Source organism: Poecilia mexicana, unplaced genomic scaffold (assembly GCF_051168715.1).
Source record: "Poecilia mexicana isolate PSO_F unplaced genomic scaffold, ASM5116871v1 scaffold_12, whole genome shotgun sequence".
Classification (NCBI taxonomy): Eukaryota; Metazoa; Chordata; class Actinopteri; order Cyprinodontiformes; family Poeciliidae; genus Poecilia; species Poecilia mexicana.
Genome location: NW_028263381.1, coordinates 1655835 through 1673744, shown reverse-complemented (window position 1 = coordinate 1673744; position 17910 = coordinate 1655835). Strand labels below are relative to the sequence as shown.

Genomic DNA, 17910 nt, shown 5'->3' with positions numbered 1-17910 from the left:
GCTTGGATGTCTCGCCATTTTTTTTCTCTCTTTTCAGATCCTGTAGTTTCCATCATAGTTTTTCCACACTTGATCGAACATCATTCCCTTATAGATATGACGTAAAACTATTCCTCATAAAAGTACTTCATAATTACGATTGAAAGCTGTCTAGACAGAGATGTTGCCAATGGGAACAGGTGTCAGGCAGAGACGCGCTGCTTCACCAGAGCGTCTGCACACCCTTAAAAAGTCTTAAATTCATGCATCTAAAATTAAGGCCCTCAGATGTCTTATAAAGTAAGTTGGTCTTCAATTTGCTAACCACAGGACTTAAATTTTGTCGTGGAGGAAGTATTTGATCTTAGTATTTTTATTTTTTTTGTTCACGGACGGACATCGCTGCACGTGACGACTCGACTTTGCTGTTACCCACCGAATGCTATTGCTGCCACGGAGGAAAATACATTTTTAATATCACGTTACAGAGTTACACTGTACTAATGTTATATTGTACAAACATTATTTTGTTTAAACATAATTTCATCCAGAAGGTGGCAGTAGTATGCTTGCATGTACGGTGTCTGTGTGGAACAAAGTCAAAAGAGGTGGCTGAAGCGACGTGTTTCCTGGACCTCATTTCATGTGGCACGTTGAGACTTCCTGTCTGTGTTTAGGAGGTTTTTTGTTTTTGTTTTTGTTTTTGCACCAATGCGACCAGAGATTTTTTTTTTCAGGTGCACTATTGAGAAATCTGGTCATATTTGTAACTAAATAGGTCGCACTCTAGAGGCCTGTGTGCAGACATCTCAAAAGGCAAGATGTCATTCAATATTAAAATAACACAGAACAGATTACCTTTTTCATATAAATGGAGACAACATTTAAGTGTGCGAATCTTCCCATAGGTGACCAACCTACCAAATCTACTCACACAAGAACTCCCCATCTGACCTAATTTGAAGCTGATCTTAAAGGGAGTGTAAGTCTGAAGGCCAGTAGGTGGCAGTCTAACATCACTGATGAGCTGAATTGCAGTCAGTTTGCTGCCTTCACAGCAGCAGCAGTAATCACCATTATAAACATAACTCCTGCTGCATCTATTCCACATCCTCCCTGAGGTTTTGGCTGCAGTTATTTCCATCTCACCCTGGAAGATGTTTTGACAGCTGCTCCCTCTGCTGCGCACCTCCTGTTTATTAGTAACACAATTCATTTCTTGGCATTGGTTTTTGTACCTCAGTTCAGGATTAAAAAATGTTACTGTTCTAATGAGATTACTTTGCATGTAGATGTCTTAATTCGGTCATTTTCACAAACTCCAGTCCATGACTGTTGGATCCTGCAGCTCGTAGTCAGGACAGAAGTTCTACACAGTATTCCAAAACCTTAGTTATGGTGTTTCATGTACGTACTCTTTCCCTGCCACCATCGTCTCTGTGGTATTATGGTATTAGTCCAGTGTTTCCCAACTCTGATCCTCAAGGCTCACTGCCCCATTTTAGGTATATCCTTGCTTCAGTCCAACTGATCTCAACTGATGCCTGATGAACAGGCATTTGCAGAATTATAATCATTTGAATCAGGAGTATTGAAGCAGGGAAACATCTAAAACATTCAGGACAGTGTGTTTGAGGACAGGGATTGGGAGAAACAAGGTATTAACCGCTTTCTCTGGATAACTTGACTGCATACCGAGGAGGCATTCAGCAATCTGATTCAGGTGTGTTGGACCAGGGACACATCTAAACATTGCAGTAAACCAGACCTCGAGGACTGGAAGTGAAGATCCCTGAGCTGTCCAACCAAGCTTCCAGAACTTCAGAACTTGTGAGACACCAGACACCATTCTGTCCATCCATCCATTGCCTATACCCCGTTATTTGTACAGGGTTGCAGGGTTAGATCCCTGTATCCAGTGGTGGGTTACACTCTGGACAGGTCATCAGTCCACCACAGACACACAGGATAAACAATCATGCACCCACACATATACATGTTTGTGTCTCTATTGTTGTGGGGACTTTCCATTGACTTCCATTCATTTCTACAGCCTAACCCTAACCAAAACTCAATTCACTCCTAAACCTAAAACCTAAATGAAAAACGTAGTTTTTCCTTGTCGGTGCATTACAGCCTCTCTTCCTTCAGACTGGCCCAGGACAGCTACTATCTAGTAGCTTCTCAACATCAGTGTGTGAGTGTGTGTGTGAATGAGGGGATGACTGACTGTTGGGTGAAGGGCTTTGGGTCCTCTGGACTTTATGAAGTGCTGTACAAGTACAATCCATTTACCACATTTACCACATTCTACAGCTCTAGAATGGCCTGATTCTAGAGCTGTAGAATCAGGCCATTACTGAATGTGGTATGCAAAAAGCAACACGTCACAACTCCATCTAAAAAAAGTATCTATGATTGAAAATCCTTCAGTTTGACTGTAATGGAAAATGTAATTTCTTGCTAAAGTCTTGACTGTGAAACTTCAGTTTCTAAACTTTGTAAACTTTTGATTATGTTACGTCTTCACCTTATTATGCTGCTGACCTTTGTGTGGGTCAGGTCTATCTGCATACCACTCTGGAGGTCATCTGTCAGTGCTGGTGTAAAAGTCAGTTCTCACAGCAGTCTATTGAGAAGCTGGTTCTCACAGACTTTCATGTAAATATCTTTGGACTTCTTTTGTCCTTGTGTATAAAATGCAATGTACCGACTGGGTCAGAGTTCTCTAATGCAGTCTTTTCCCTCATCTTGTACAATATCCATTAATTCAGCCTGACTGAGTGCTTTCACCTTAACAGTGCTTCGATAACTTCATCTTTCCACCACAGTTGCTGGAGTAAATCAATTTTGCAATGTGGTAAATTAAAATTCCTCCACAACACACCTGATGGCAGCTGCTGCTGCCAACAGCAGAACGAGCAGGTATTGGTTAGAGTGAATACTATTTGACCCAGAGCCAGGTTGGTGTGACAGACTGGTCTTGTTAAGGAAGATAAGATCCTTCAAGGTTTGCTGCAAACCGCTGCAGAGCTTCTATTTTTCGTATTTCGTATTTAATTGAATGCGCTAAGTTACAATAAAATTACAATAATAACAATGAAATAAAATGCTATCAGTCTGTTGTTGAGAGCATCTTCTCTTCGTTGTCATCCGTTGGGGCAGCGGCATCAGAACCAGAGAACTAAAAAGGCTCAACAGCCTGGTAAATCAGGCTGGTTCTGTTGTGGTTCTGTTCTGGTTCTGATCTGGTTTAATTCATATTAATTTCAATTATTATGAGCTACATTTCATTTCCCTTTGGGATCAATAAAATATAAACTGAACTAAAATGATGGCAGTTGAATTTGAATTTCTCTCTCTTAATGAATGAAATCATCATTATTTGTATTTCTTCTGGTTATCTTTGTCAAATATTAAAATGTCTTTGATTATCTAAAATATTTAAGTGTAACTGTAACAGCTGCTTTGTCTTCCTTTCATGGCTGGTGTAACCTCCTGAGTGGGTCAGAGCATTTGTTGCCAGGGGAGAGAAACTTGGTTATTTCTTTATTTTTTTGTTTTTGGCAGCTCTATTCCAACAGTATTTAATTAGAACATTACTACTGACCTCTGTTCTGGGTCCAATTAATCATTTTTGGAAACATTTTTTGACTCTTCTGTGATAAACTAAGTGTCTTTTTTGAAATCATTTAGAGTCTCTCTGGCCGGTTTGTGTAAATCCCTGACAGTCACAAAAACGAATTCTGCAAGGGAACAAATACTTTTCACATATATGAATATTTCATTTTCAGTATGTTATATTCAGAGACATTCAGCCGATTTGGTACATTGCAGTTTGGATACATCATGGAAACTAATGAAGCAAAAATGAACCTGATTCTTTCATTTACAGCAGAACATGTTGTGAACTCAGGGTTGTGATGAGGAAACTAGTTTCACCTTTTTCTTCACATCTGACAGCAACCAGCCTGGTGAATTATAGATCACAAATCAGAATCCCTGAGTTTTAGTACCTTGGGGGAACAAACCAGAGAAACAAAGATGTGAGAGGATGACATCATTTATTCAACCTCCTTCATCTGTTTTTGCTGTCTGCCTGCGGAAAAGGGAACAAAGATCTTTAGCAGTGTGCCGACTTCATCCTCAGAAGGAGTTTGGCACATTGACACCCTTCACCCATTCTCTTTTATTCTTTTATATGAGAAGGAGTGTTGAAGAGTTGTGTAGTAGTGAGATAAAAGCTCACAGTCTCTCTGGGACTTTAAGCAGTGTTTCTGGAGTATTTAAAGAACACACTGATCAATACAACAGGAGGGCGAGCTCTGAATGCCCTTTACTGAATGTCAGGGTCACAGCAGCTGTTTAATGAACAAAAGAACTGATAAACTGCCCACTTTAATTTAACTTTAGTTAACCTTGCTTTTTTTCAGCTGCAGAAACTTTAAGGCCTAGTGAATCATCCTGCATTTATGAAAATAATTTGAAAAAGTAGGTCAGACGTTCAATAATTTAAAATATTGAGTTATTTTCAAAAGTTCCTTTTGAAAATAACATCTAACCAGGTTTTAAACATACTTTATGTAAAGCTCACATTTCTGTTTTTAAAAATAGTTTTTATTTCATGGGTCTGATATAATATTCTAATTTCAAATGTCATGTTTTTATTAGCTATTAGTGACAAATACATTTTTTTATCACAATTATGTTTTCAATAATCTAAATAATTGAATGGATCTGTATTTTAAATTTCTCTAACATACAGACCCATTCAATAAAAACATGCAGTCCAGACTACAATTAATTTATGTTCCAAATATTTCTAGTCAAAACCAGCACTAAACAAATAGGTCTTAATATAAAAGAACTCAGTGTTTCAGCAGCTTTTCAGTTTTCCACCCCTTTGCCATGCCCATCCTCTGGTTCTGCTCTTCTCTCTCAGTGTGACTAAAGATAAATGCCTAGATGAGTTTCTCTAGACTGTGCTGAGACATTAGTCCTTTAATCCTGGAGATGTTCTTCAGGTTATAGAAGGCTGACTTTGTAACTGTCTGTATGTGACTCTGAAGGTTCAGGTCAGAGTCCATCACTAACTGAATAAAGTTTTGACACCTCTGCACATTGATTTGTCCCAAATATCCGCTCAGTGTTTGAATGGATTTACATTCACCTGATGATATTGTAAAATAGAATTGTGCATCATCTGCATAGTTATGGACCGTAGTTTGTTGTTTTCTGTTCTCAGCTCTCTGCTGTTTACATTGTTAACACATGACTATGTATTCAGATATAAGGAAATCTCATCGTTAAGTTTGCAGATGACATCACAGTGATGGTGTTGATTAGCAGAAACAATTAATCATCGCACAGGAAAGAAATTGATCACCTTTAGGTTGGTACAGACAACAATCTGGTGCTAAACAGCCAAGACAAAACAAATGATCACTGGTCTGCTGAAGACACAGCGTAAGCATGCTTCTCTCAGCACTGGCAGCTAGTCACTAGAAAAAGTAATACTTTGCTCTGAATATCTTATAAGAAATCATTTAGCTGTTTGAATTAAACTCTGAATGTTTAAATGTGCAGACTTTATGCACACTATCAAATCAAATGTACTTCTGTCTGTTCTATGCATACTAAGTTGTGTAGATAATGCAAATATTTCAGTAGTTAGCATTTAAGCCAGACAGACTCATAAATAATACATACCTTTAATAAAAACAATAACTATAAGTAATGCATGACAGTGTTCACTGTTACATTTTAAATAAAGGACTCAATAGAATTTATTTTTCCCTTTGGAGACTGAAATGAGCCCCGTGCTTTTCACTCAGTTCAGTTTTATATAGTTGAAACCAGAAGTTTACACTGAATACAAAGACATGCAGCTTTTTATCTTTATCTAAAGTTAATTCAGAACAACTTTCTCTTGTCTTTGGTCAGTTAGAATTAAAAAGATTAAAAAGTTATTTCTACTTGTTAAATGCCACAAAGATGAGAGAAAAATTGATAACACTTTATGTGACAGGGTGTGGATAAGACAGTCATAAACATGACAACACACCTGTCATGAACATGTATGAGTCTTTATGAATGTCTATGACTGTTGACATTAAGTGTCATTCTGTAAATAATGACACATTTAATGCAAAGTTGCATTAAAAGTCCATTAGAAGTGCCAACTTTGTATTATTTTGTAAATAACATTTTTCATTGTTTGAAACCAGTCTGGTTTCAAATTGATGCAATTTGAATGAATAAAAACTGAACTGAAGTAAAATGAAGGCTGTTCATTCAGAGAAACATGAAAACCATTTGGGCCCTCGTTGATCTCCATGCAGGCCCAGCTGGAGGAAAAGGTTTGAGGAAAGTCCACACCTTCCCATGCCATCATGTGCTCCTAGCCTTTAATCAGAGAAATGCTGTTGCCTCTCCATTTGCACACTGCAGCAACCTATCTTATTTTAGGAGCAGCTAGTGTAAGAAAGAAGTTGTAGTTCTTCCTCTTGATTTACCATGACAAAAAGACAGAGATAAGATTTTTTTCCCAACAGCATTTAAAGTCCCTGAGAACACCACTGCTGTTGGGTTGCCAGGACAGGAAATTTAACACGGCACACAACCGGCAGTTAGACTGGAACATCGCAGAAACCCTGAACTGCACAGGGATTTGCTGAGCGTGTGCATGGGTGAGTCACACTGCATAAATTAGCATGAGTTTACTTTATAATAAGAATAAACAGAGAGGAAAGCAGGGCAAGTTTGACTGGTGCAGCTTTAGGATTCATTTCAGAGGATGAGAACATGACTTAAGGAAGACTTTCCTCCTTTCTGTCTCTGCTTGTAGCTGAGAAGGAAAATGGGAAGCAGAACAACAACGCTGCAGCTCCTGGATCATCTTAGACAGTCGTCTGCTCACACATCCTGAATCCAAAGGTTCTACCAACAGCTGTCTTTCATGAAAACACTCTGTCAATATATTTTGTAGAATTGTTGTCATCTGTTTTGTGGGAAGACGACAAATGACTTTTGAAACAACATGTGGCTGAACATGTAAGGTCAAACTGGTATAATAGAACAGCAGGGAATGATGGCGATAAAAACGTTAACTGAAAAACTGACATCATACAGTAATGTAGGAAGAGTTATCTCTTTTACTTCTAGAGTTTTAAAAATCACGAAGGTGATCTGGTGTTTATTTGGCTCTAAAATCACTTTGTGATAACTAGACAAGTATAAAAACACACAAAAGATTCCATGTTGTCTTTAGTGTTTAAAAAAAAGATCTCAAAAAGACAAACATTGTTTAATAAACCTTTCACTGGACCTCATGGCTGATTACTAGTTTCAGGACTTTCACTCACTAATCTGTTGCGTCCACACCAACCATCTTTTCAGTGTTTTCTTGTTGAGTGAAAGCTCGTTATTCTGTTGATTTAGTTTACATATGAAATGATTTAAACTCCCTGTGCAAAAATCTTTCATGATAAGACTGAAGTCTCAGGTTAGAGCTCTTGCAATGCTTTCTGTCTTCTGCCAAAAACATGTGTAAATGATCTGCGTAGCAAAGCTTTTCATCCATCACCCTCTGCCTATGACAGGGTGAGGCTGGAGGAGCCTTCAGGATGAAATCTATTGACTAAAACCCAAGTAATCCACATATACAAGGACATCACAGCAAATTAGATCACAACTCCAGTTAAAACTAATTTTTTTGTGAAAGTAGTTTATTTGGATTCTTTTCTTCACAGATAAAATCACACTTAAGCTCATGTACAGTAATATAGCATCTATGACAAACATACAAAAATCACAGCAAGAGAAAATCCAATGAAGAACTAAAATACGTCTCAGATCAGACACCTAGAAAATAAAACCTCTGAATATTGTACAGATTTCATAAACATATCTTACAATGACATTCATTTGCTTATTCTCTCTGCAGCCATATTTTTCTTCCTTTAGAAATAGATTCCACTTGTTAAGCTATCGACACATCCTCTATCGTGTTCAGCTCTCTTATAAATCAGTATTACTTTAAACCTCTCTAAAAGGGTTTTCTTCACCATTAACATAGGATGTGTTTGATCCAGTGTGTTAGCTTGCAGATATTTAGAAAATGAAATGCATTAGCATATTTTTAACGACAGTGTTTAGTGGAGCAATGAAGTTTCATTATTAATTTCTCTTAAGTCTAAAATCTAAGTCTAAAAACCAACAAGTTCAGTTGGTCTAGTAGGATTATTTAACAGCTGTGTTCAATTCAAGACAATGGCACTTCTGAATGAATGAATGAGCACAGTAGTTCATATGTGGTATCCTTAGCCGGTATCTATCTATCTATCTATCTATCTATCTATCTATCTATCTATCTATCTATCTATCTATCTATCTATCTATCTATCTATCTATCTATCTATCTATCTATCTATCTATCTATATATATATATATATATATATATATATATATATATATATATATATATATATATATATAGATAGATAGATAGATATATCTATCTATCTATCTATAGACAACATGGAATCTATATATATATATATATATATATATATATATATATATATATATATATATATATATATATATACATATATATATATATATATATATATATGTATATATATATATATATATATATATATATATATATATATATATATATATATATATATATATATATATATATATATATATATATATATACATATATATATATATGTATATATATATATATATATATATATATATATATATATATATAGATAGATATATCTATCTATCTATCTATAGACAACATGGAATCTATATATATATATATATATATATATATATATATATATATATATATATATATATATATATATAGATAGATAGATAGATAGATAGATAGATAGATAGATAGATAGATAGATAGATAGATAGATAGATAGATAGATAGATAGATAGATAGATAGATAGATAGATAGATAGATAGATATGCTCATTCCTTTGAGCCATTCAGTGGTGGATTAGTGTATCATGCTTATCTTGCTGCATAACCCAAGAACACTTCAGCTCAAAAATTGACAATCTGTAGATATTATGGTTGATCACAGTGAATATATTAAAAATGGAGGGGGACAGGAAGTAGAACTATGTATACACATAGGGCCAGGGTAGCTTTTAAAGGCAACTATCATTTGAAGATTGCTGTGTGTCTTTACTCAAAGCTTTTTAGACTAATTGTAAAATTAGTTTGATGATCTTAGCCTGTGTTGGACTGGTGACCTGTCCACAATGTAACCTGTGTTACACAGATGTGAACTGCTTCTGAAGACAGGTACCAGCCCCCTGAAGACCATGCCTTTTGTTGCAGGTGCAATGAAAGATGCAGAAACAGAAGAAATATTTAAAGGGGAAAATATCTCGTTTTCCCAGTACAAACAGAGAGAGAGAGAGAGAGAGAGAGAGAGAGAGAGAGAGGGAGAGAGAGAGATGAAACGGTTTGACTTATCTGGTTGTTTCACCTGCCTTGACTTTCTCATCAAGGCTACCGTCATTGAATTTTAATGTTGTTTTACAAATGTACATATTTCTGTTCTTCAAACTGACCAGAGGCTAAAATTCAGAGGTAGCAAAATGTGTGGGAGATATCCATGAGCCCTCAGTTCACCACTCATAGACATAGTTTGTATTGAATGGCTCAGAAATTTACAATAAGCCCTAAGCTGGTACATGTCTAGCACTTTGAAGTACCATTATGTGTTTTCCTACCAAAATGGGAAATTCACAGATAAGGAAGGTGCTTAAACCTCAGCATTGTAGCTAACTTAACATTTAAAACAACCCTACAAGGTTTAATGTCATGGAGACAAAGTAGGACTAAAGAGTGTCAGTAACAGCCATATGTACCATCATAAGTCATATGTATCATCACAGACATGTTCTATTCAAAATTCAGCCACTTGAATGACTCAAGTATCAAACTGGTCCAAGCAGCTCATACAGAACTCAGTAGATGATCACTAACAGCACTAACAGTTATAGTACAGTGATGGTGACTAGAGCTCTACCACTGCATCCAAATAAATACTAGTGAGTTTAAATGTTTCAAAGTTCGTATGAGGCTTGCCATTATTATAAAGATTTATTGTACAAATTGTTCCAGTTCAGACAAGTTGTACAATAAATCTTTAACATTGTACCTGGAGAAATCAGGCAGAAACAGACGAGCCTTATTACAACTGTTCACTTTACCTTTAAAAACAAAGCTACTTCACACCAGTGGGAGGTCAACGTCATCTGCTAATGTTAGAGTAAAATTATTAATACATCCAATCACCTATGCTATATTACAAACATCACTTAGATTTACCCATATCACATTTCTCTAGAGTAATGTAGGCTACAAAACTTGATAACCTTAATTATGCAAATTCAACAGAAGGGATAATGTCACCTTCCTGAAATAATGACCTACATCTTTTGTTTTTTTCCAAAAGTGATTTTTTTTTTTTGTCTAAATCATCTTTTGTCCAAAAGAAGACATTTTAGGAAAGTGACTATATGATAGTCTGGCATTATTGAGAACATTTCATGTATCCAAAAGGGACCAGATGACCCATCATGGTTGGTGCTGCAACGTCTTAATGAGGGATTAAACAAATTTATGGCACTTCATATTTGTACCTGTATGGTATTCTTTCCCCCTTTTCCCCTATGGTGGTGTAGATAATGATAAACAACTCACCTGTTCTGTATAATTGTAACATGCATTGAACCGACGTAATAAAGTAGCGAGTTTGATCAGTAACATAATTTAATATTTTCTGCAGAGAAATACTGTAACCAATTTCTAGCTGCTTTTTCCTTTTAGCATTTTTTCTGAAAAAGCTTGCTTAGCATTCCTTTCCACATATAAAAAAAAACATTTGCCAGTACAACAACGCAAACGTACACAGAGAAATTCTACTCTCATCTCTCCCTGCTTCTCTCTGCCCTCTTCCTGTCAGATAACTTTCAAAAACAGGCCACAAAAAAAGATATTTTAAAGAATGAACGATGATAAACAAAACCTCAGCACTTACAAACATGTTCAACTGTTACTCACGTGGACAAACTTGTTGGTACCCCTCTGTTAATGAACGACTGGTACCAGCCATTTGAAACGGACCAGTTCAGAATAGTGCAGTATTTTGTTGTTAGCCATTCTTAGGTGTTTCTAGCTGTGTTTGGGTCGTTGTCCTGTTAGAAGGCCAATGACCTGCAATTGAGATCAAGTTTTCTGATAAGGTTGTCGATTTTTGTCCAAAATGCCTTGATAGTCTCGAGATCTCATCGTACCCTGAACCCACTGATAGATGTAGCAAAGCTGCCCCTGATCAGAACTGAGCCTCCTCCATGTTTCACAGTATGTTTTTTTTTTATGAATCAGTTTTGGTCTCTGAATGCAGAGCTTGGTAAAAACCTCCAGAATTGTCTTGTTTGTCCAAAGGACATTTTCCCAGAAGCTTTGTGGCTTATCAATATGCAATGTAACGAATTCCAGTCTCGCTTTTGGGTAATTTGCTTTTAACAGTGACATCTCCCATGAAGTCCACTTTGGCTCAGACAAGATGTTTTATTCAATCCATCACAGAAGGACCTTGACCATAGAGTCTACCTTTAATTTCCTTGGAGGTTGTTCTGGGCTCTTTGGTTTCTATTTGTATTCTCCTGCTCTTAAACTGTCAACAATTACCCTCAGTCACAGGAGCATCAAGCTGCTTAGAGATGCTCTTGAAGATTTTACCTTTAACATGTTTTCTTTCTGATCTCCTGGGACAAATCTCTCCTTTGCTTCCTGTGGTTCATTGTGATTTCATTCGTTTATTTTCAAAATGATTCTGTTGAATCACAATTCAGAAGCAAACCTTGATCTGATTTTTGTTAGTTCATTTTCAGTACATTTTTATTCATCATTACTTTTGTCAGTTTCAGGTTATTTCAGTGGTGTTTGTGGGGTACCAACAATTTTGTTCATGTGTGCAAACAGTAAAATGTGTTTTTCACCAAAAAAACCCCCCAAAAAAAACGTGTTAACATGCTGTGACAACAACACGGTGTTGGCATCCTGCAGTGTGTAGGGGCTCAGACGTTACAATGTCTGGTATGAGGTTGATCTGTCACAATGGTTGTAACTGGAAAACTGAACCTTTCCAGGAGCGTTGCATGGTTTACACCAGAACAGTTCAGGTCCTTTAGCTTCCTCAGTTTTGGCGTTCTGGACTTCCAAGTTACATCCAGAGTCTTCAAACGTTTTAGATGATGATCAGTCACAACAAGAACAATATGCCGTCAAACATTAGCTTTTCAGCCAGGTCCAAGTGAGGTCAGTGTTGGACTGACTCAAAGTTGATCTTTATCAGTTACACACAACTGACGCGCTTAGGATCTTGTCAAAGAATTCTTCAGTCCGCATTATTACAAGTTAGCCGGTAATGTTTTGGATAGCAAAGCTGAGCTGATCTCAGGTCTGGGTGAGGGGACACACACCGATCCCATCCTGTTGAGCGAAGTGGCCTTTGTTATGCCCTCGCTGCCCACTGTAGACAAAGGGAAGCTCTCATAGCTCTCGCCTGCCCGGGTGCCACACTGGCAGCGCTGCAGCGTCGTCCTCAGCTCCCGCTGGAAGTTGCTGTTGAGGAAGCCGTACACCACGGGGTTGATGCACGTGGAGGCCATGGCTGTAAGGTGGCAAGCGGAGAAGACAGCGTCATGCTGACATTTTGGCAGGGCCTGGTGATGCCAGTCAAACAGAGTGTTGAAGACATTCAGAGGGAGCCAGCAGAGAGCAAATGCGATGACGATGGCTAGCAGCATGACATTGATCCTCTGGGCTCCCCGGGTCCTCCTGCTGCGCTCCAGCATGTCCCTGCACAATACAGAATGTACCCATTACCACACTGTTCACTGCTGAGGCTTCACCTCAGGCACGATTACGCAACAATACGAGACATACATAGTGTCGACTGAGAACAAAAACGTGATGTCAAAGCAGTGGTTTGAAAGACACCTGTGGTGAGAAGACTTTTGAAGTGCATGAGGGAGAGTGTAGCTGTGTGACCTGCGGCGTCTCAGGCGGATGAAGATCCTCAGGTAGCAGAGCAGCACCAAAAAGAGAGGCAGGCAGTACTGGAAGATCAGCAACGAGGTTGTGTAGGCAAGGCGATGTTTGTCTGACGGCCACAACTCCATGCAGATCAAATGGTCCCTTAGACATGTTAGGAAAAAAATTTAAAATTATATTTCAAAATATAAACATTAAGAAAAGGTGTTTTTGTGGCAAGGTTAAAAGGTTAGTCCAGATTTAGTACTGAAGTGAAGTTATCAGAAACCCTTGGAGTGGTGCAGGCTAACATGATTACGCTGCATATTCATGGTTCAGAATTTTCAGATTCACCTAATCATACACATATCAAATATTTTATATATTCACCTGTTAAAAAAGTTTTTTAATACAGCATATTTAAAATATTTGAAAGAAAATGCATCTTGGGACCTGGGCGTGATGCTACTGGACACACTACTGACTGCTGTTTGAATAACAACCAATCCAGACGCATCATTCATTTTCCTTGGCACTCATTGGCTGGAACCCAAAGAGCAGCAATAAGAAAGATGCTGGATGTTAGCATCTGCTGTAGTGATCAGATGGTTTCCACTGTGCATGTTGTATATGCTATATTTTCAAAATGTTAAAATAGCACACAGCAGAAATATCTCCTTAGATCATCTTAAAGGGACAGTTTCATGTTAAATCTACTCTTTTGAGCTTTACATCATGTTATGTTATGTATATCATGTTATGATATTATTCCCTAATCAAAACATAGCTGGAGTGTTGCTTTTACTCCTCATGCATGTTTAAAAAATCCTTGAATTTTCATGGCAACCATTCAGCTGTGGAGAACACCAGGGTGGAGCTAGTCCCGCATTTGAGGTGCAGCTCCACCTTGGAGCTACAGTTTCCAAGTTTCTGCTTCCTCACGGAGCAGACCTCCCTCATGACTAAACCCACTCAGCTCCTTCAGACTAGCCAACAGCAATTAGCAAACACCTGGTGAAACTGCACATCTGATGAGCTCATCATTGGAGCTATTTCTCAGAGCAAATCTGGTAAAAACGTTGTTGAAGGGTTAACGGAGGAGCCACGTTGTGATGACTTCCTGAAGTTGGAGTTTAAAAAGAGCAGGAATATTTAAAGAGACAGAGGCCCAATTTCAAGATGTCAAATTATGAAGTCAGTTTTCTTTTAAAATTAACTTCAATGTTGCATATTTGATACATGCAGCATTTTTACAACAACTGAACTTAACATAGTTACTTGATTGTGCTATAAAATGCCACTAAGATAATAAATAACACTGTCTCTGCAAGATTGTTGGAAGGGTAGAATTGGGTCTAAAATCAGAATAAAAATCTTGCTGTGTGAGCCATGTGTAAGCAGCACAGCTTTACCCTTATTTATTCAACCAGCCAGCATGGCTCTGTGTTCATTCTCAACACAACTCACTAACCACAGAAGAAAAATGATCCTGAAAGTTTCCTTAAAGCCTGGGTTCGTTTGAATTGCTATTTCCTGGTCTGATTAAGTTGGGTTTCTGACTGCCACTGCTATAATTATTACTTCATGCTCATTCTTCACTCCCCATGGTAATTCTCACTGGTTGTGTGTGCCAGGAGGTATCCTCAAATTCTGAAACGTGTTCTTAGTTTGCATCAGGGGCATGAGCAAACATCATTTCATGGGGAATGCATCACCGGTGTTGCACTGCACAGTCTAATGAGCATAAAATTGGCCTCACCAGGCTCTTTTTCCTTCCACCTCAATTCCAGTTTGTTCACGTTATGCCAGGTAATGATCCATGCCCCAGGAAAACTGCTGAAGACAGGATGATGCTCCAGCCCTGTGCTTACCTAAATCCATTTAGCATCAACATCAGGTCTTGCCTTGCAAAAATATTCAGATATTTGTATTTTTATATTTGTGTATGTAATTATTTTAATTGCATGTGGCCGACAATAGAACATAATTTTGAAATGGAAAAAAAATGTTAAATGTTTTTTTCAAACTTATTGAGAAATAAAAAAATGGGCGTGACAATCTGTGTTTAACCCAGATTCTGAGTCAAACTGGGATGAAGGAATCAGTTAGACTCTTAAAAGTGTCTTGGGACTCAAGACTTAAACACATTTAGTCAAAGCAAAAATAAAACTGTTTTCTTTTAAGCTCACTCTACCTGCTTTTCACCTGCACAAGTTGGCCAAAATGACCACATGTCCTGTTTGTGTCCTTCTCCATGTAAAATGAAGCAGCTCTTTTTAAAGCCTCACTGCTGTGTGTTGAACATTTGTGTCAATTCTATTCATGCACATTTATCTAATCTCACATTAAGATCCGTCTGTGGCAAAACCTTTAGCCTCACCTGAAGGGATTGGAGGGCAGGCTGATGTTCTGGAAGGGGTCATTAGTGAGAATGTTGAAGGACAGAAAGGGCAGCGAGATGAAGCAGCCGACCAGCCACGTGAGCCCCACTGCAAGGTAGGAGTGTCCGGCCGCGGGGGTCCAGCCGGTGGGGTGGAGGATCAGCTGGTGGCGCTCCAGAGCAATGAGCACGAGGGAGAAGATGGACACGGTCACAGACATGCACTGGACAAAGGGTGTCACCTGGACAAGGTCAGAACAAACACGTGTCTAGTTAAGGCATTCAGTGGTAATCATTCAGTTCTAAAACAAAATCTTAATATAGATGGAATATTTACTTTGTGTTGAATCTATATTTAGCGAACTGTGTTACTCTGTGTTTGCATCATCTGTTTTGAAGAGGAAGCCAATTGGTGGGAAAGCTGTGATTTTTGATGGGGGAACCAGACGTGGCAGTTTGACATAGTGGGGATTTTCTCTACTAGGCACCGTTTGTCCATCCACTGAGTTATGTGGATGAATAAAAAAGCAAATGGTGATGGGAGGTTCTGCAATGGCTGAAATGATAGCTCCAACTTCACAGTCTCTGTAAAGCACTAGCTAGCAGATAATACAACTATAGACAAACACATGGATGGTTTCTCTAGATCTTGCTGAGACATTCGCCCTCATGGGATATGCTCCTTCTTCTATACAACTACACACCACTTTGTGTTGGTCTATAACATCAAGTCTTAACAGAACGTACTGAAATTTGTTGTTCTGATGTGACAAAATGTGAAAAAGGTCAAAGGTTATGAAAACTTTTGGAAGGCAGCGCTGCATCCATCTTGCCATCAGGTGTGACCCGCTAACCTTACACAGGGCCTCCCCCAGCACCCAGTGGTCCATCAGCGTGTAGATGACAGTGACCGGCAGACACACCACGCACATCAGGATGTCCGAGCACGACAGGTTGGCGATCAGAATGTTGGTGACGTTGCGCAACTCCTGTTGCCGGGTGATGATAAATACAAGGCCTGCGTTGCCCAGCAACCCGATTGCAATGACTGCACTGTATGCAACAATCAGGAACGTAGCGCCGCCTACTGAGGGCGGGCACTGGGAGGCGTCTAACCAATCAGTGGCCTCCAAGAAGGTTGTGTCGTTAGACATGGCAGGTGGATGGAAGACGGGGAGGGAAGCGGATGGGATGGTTTGGTGGGTTCAACTCAGAGGCCTGAGGCTGCAGCTGAACTCCTACAGGTGATCAGAACGGAGATGACAGGAGGAGAAGGAGAGGAGAGAAGGAGGAAACAGAGAGGAAGCACAGGTCATGAGCAGGATTCAGGAACATCTGATGGAGCTTCAGAAGCATGTCCGACACAAGTGGAAATTCAAATGTAGAAGTTGCCCTGTTGTTTCCTCTCTGTTAGCATCCCGGTGGATTGGCTCTGCATCAGCAGCTTCCTGCAACAAAACAGAAAAACAATGCAGAGTAACGAGGACGGCTCACCAGGTGGGAGAAGGTGAAGAAGATCAGTGGAGATGAGGGACTGAATATTTTAGCTCATGCTGTTCTTCTTCTCTTTTCCCTGTTTTAGTTCACTCTCAGCAGAGCCGCTCTGCAGCCCCCACAGACACTCATTAATATACAGCATTGTTGGTTTAATGGCACATTATTCAGCCCGGATCACCAGGGATACTCTGTTTGTAGATGAAGCAAGAAAGACTTGAGCTGAGTGTGCGTCTGCTAAACCAGCACTGCCTGTCGCTTTGACAGGAAATCTAAAATGAGACCTGGGAGTCCGCTTACTTCAGAACTGCAGAAGATTCAGGCAGTCTGCTGCCCAGACAGCGACATTCAAACCAAATGGAAAAAAAAAAAAACACCAAAGAGACGACAAGAAAGACCAAAGATGAATGGACAGGAAGAAGGTCTCCAAAGAGCAAATGTCACGGAAGAAAATCATTACAAAGGTCTGTCAAATAAAACCTCTATTCAGCTGCTGGGGAGAACTGATGAGAAAATGACTAATTTTCAGCTTTATTCTGACATCCTTGTCCTTCACTCCTCCCTTTGGTCACTGCTGTAATTATCTTGACCATTTCTGCTTGTGTCTTGTCAGCCTGGGTCTGTCTGAACTGTATCGTGGTCTCTTTTCTTTAAGCCCCAGAAATCTGGCATTTTAGCTGCATGGTGTTTGTGGGCTTTGGTTCGTTTTTGATCAGCAAAGAGTGTTTGACTGTCAGCAAAAGTATTTCAAGAACTTTTGAGGCAACGATTTCCAACCGTAATCCCAAATCAGCTCCTGCAGCAACGTGCAGGGACACATCTGAGGCAGACAGAGGACAAGTGGCTGCCAAGAATATAGACATGAAAGAAAAGCGCCCAAAGGCACAGAAAATAGAAATATTCATGCTAACATCTGTGAGAAGAGGTTCACAGAAATGCTTTCAATCTAAAGCCGATTTCAGTTACATG

At 38.9% G+C, this 17910-nt stretch overlaps 1 protein-coding gene across 1 annotated transcript; it reads right to left on the bottom strand.

Moving 5' to 3' along the window:
• Positions 1–12317: 12317 nt before the first annotated feature.
• Positions 12318–17590, bottom strand: npy8ar (neuropeptide Y receptor Y8a). The gene is made up of 4 exons (XM_014994966.2): positions 16302–17590; positions 15448–15689; positions 13035–13232; positions 12318–12893 (listed from the first exon to the last, which is right to left on the bottom strand). Exons 1-4 carry the CDS (start codon positions 16599–16601, stop codon positions 12443–12445), a joined length of 1191 nt encoding a protein of 396 aa, XP_014850452.1. The 5' UTR covers positions 16602–17590; the 3' UTR covers positions 12318–12442.
• Positions 17591–17910: the final 320 nt, after the last annotated feature.

Coding starts and splice junctions, on each gene's coding strand:
- npy8ar (XM_014994966.2), bottom strand. CDS start 16,601: ATGTCTAACGACACAACCTTCTTGGAGGCCACTGATTGGTTAGACGCC. Junction 13,233..15,447: donor CTGCCCTCCAATCCCTTCAG/GTGAGGCTAAAG, acceptor AACATGTCTAAG/GGACCATTTGATCTGCATGG. Junction 12,894..13,034: donor CAAAAGTCTTCTCACCACAG/GTGTCTTTCAAA, acceptor TGTATTGTGCAG/GGACATGCTGGAGCGCAGCA.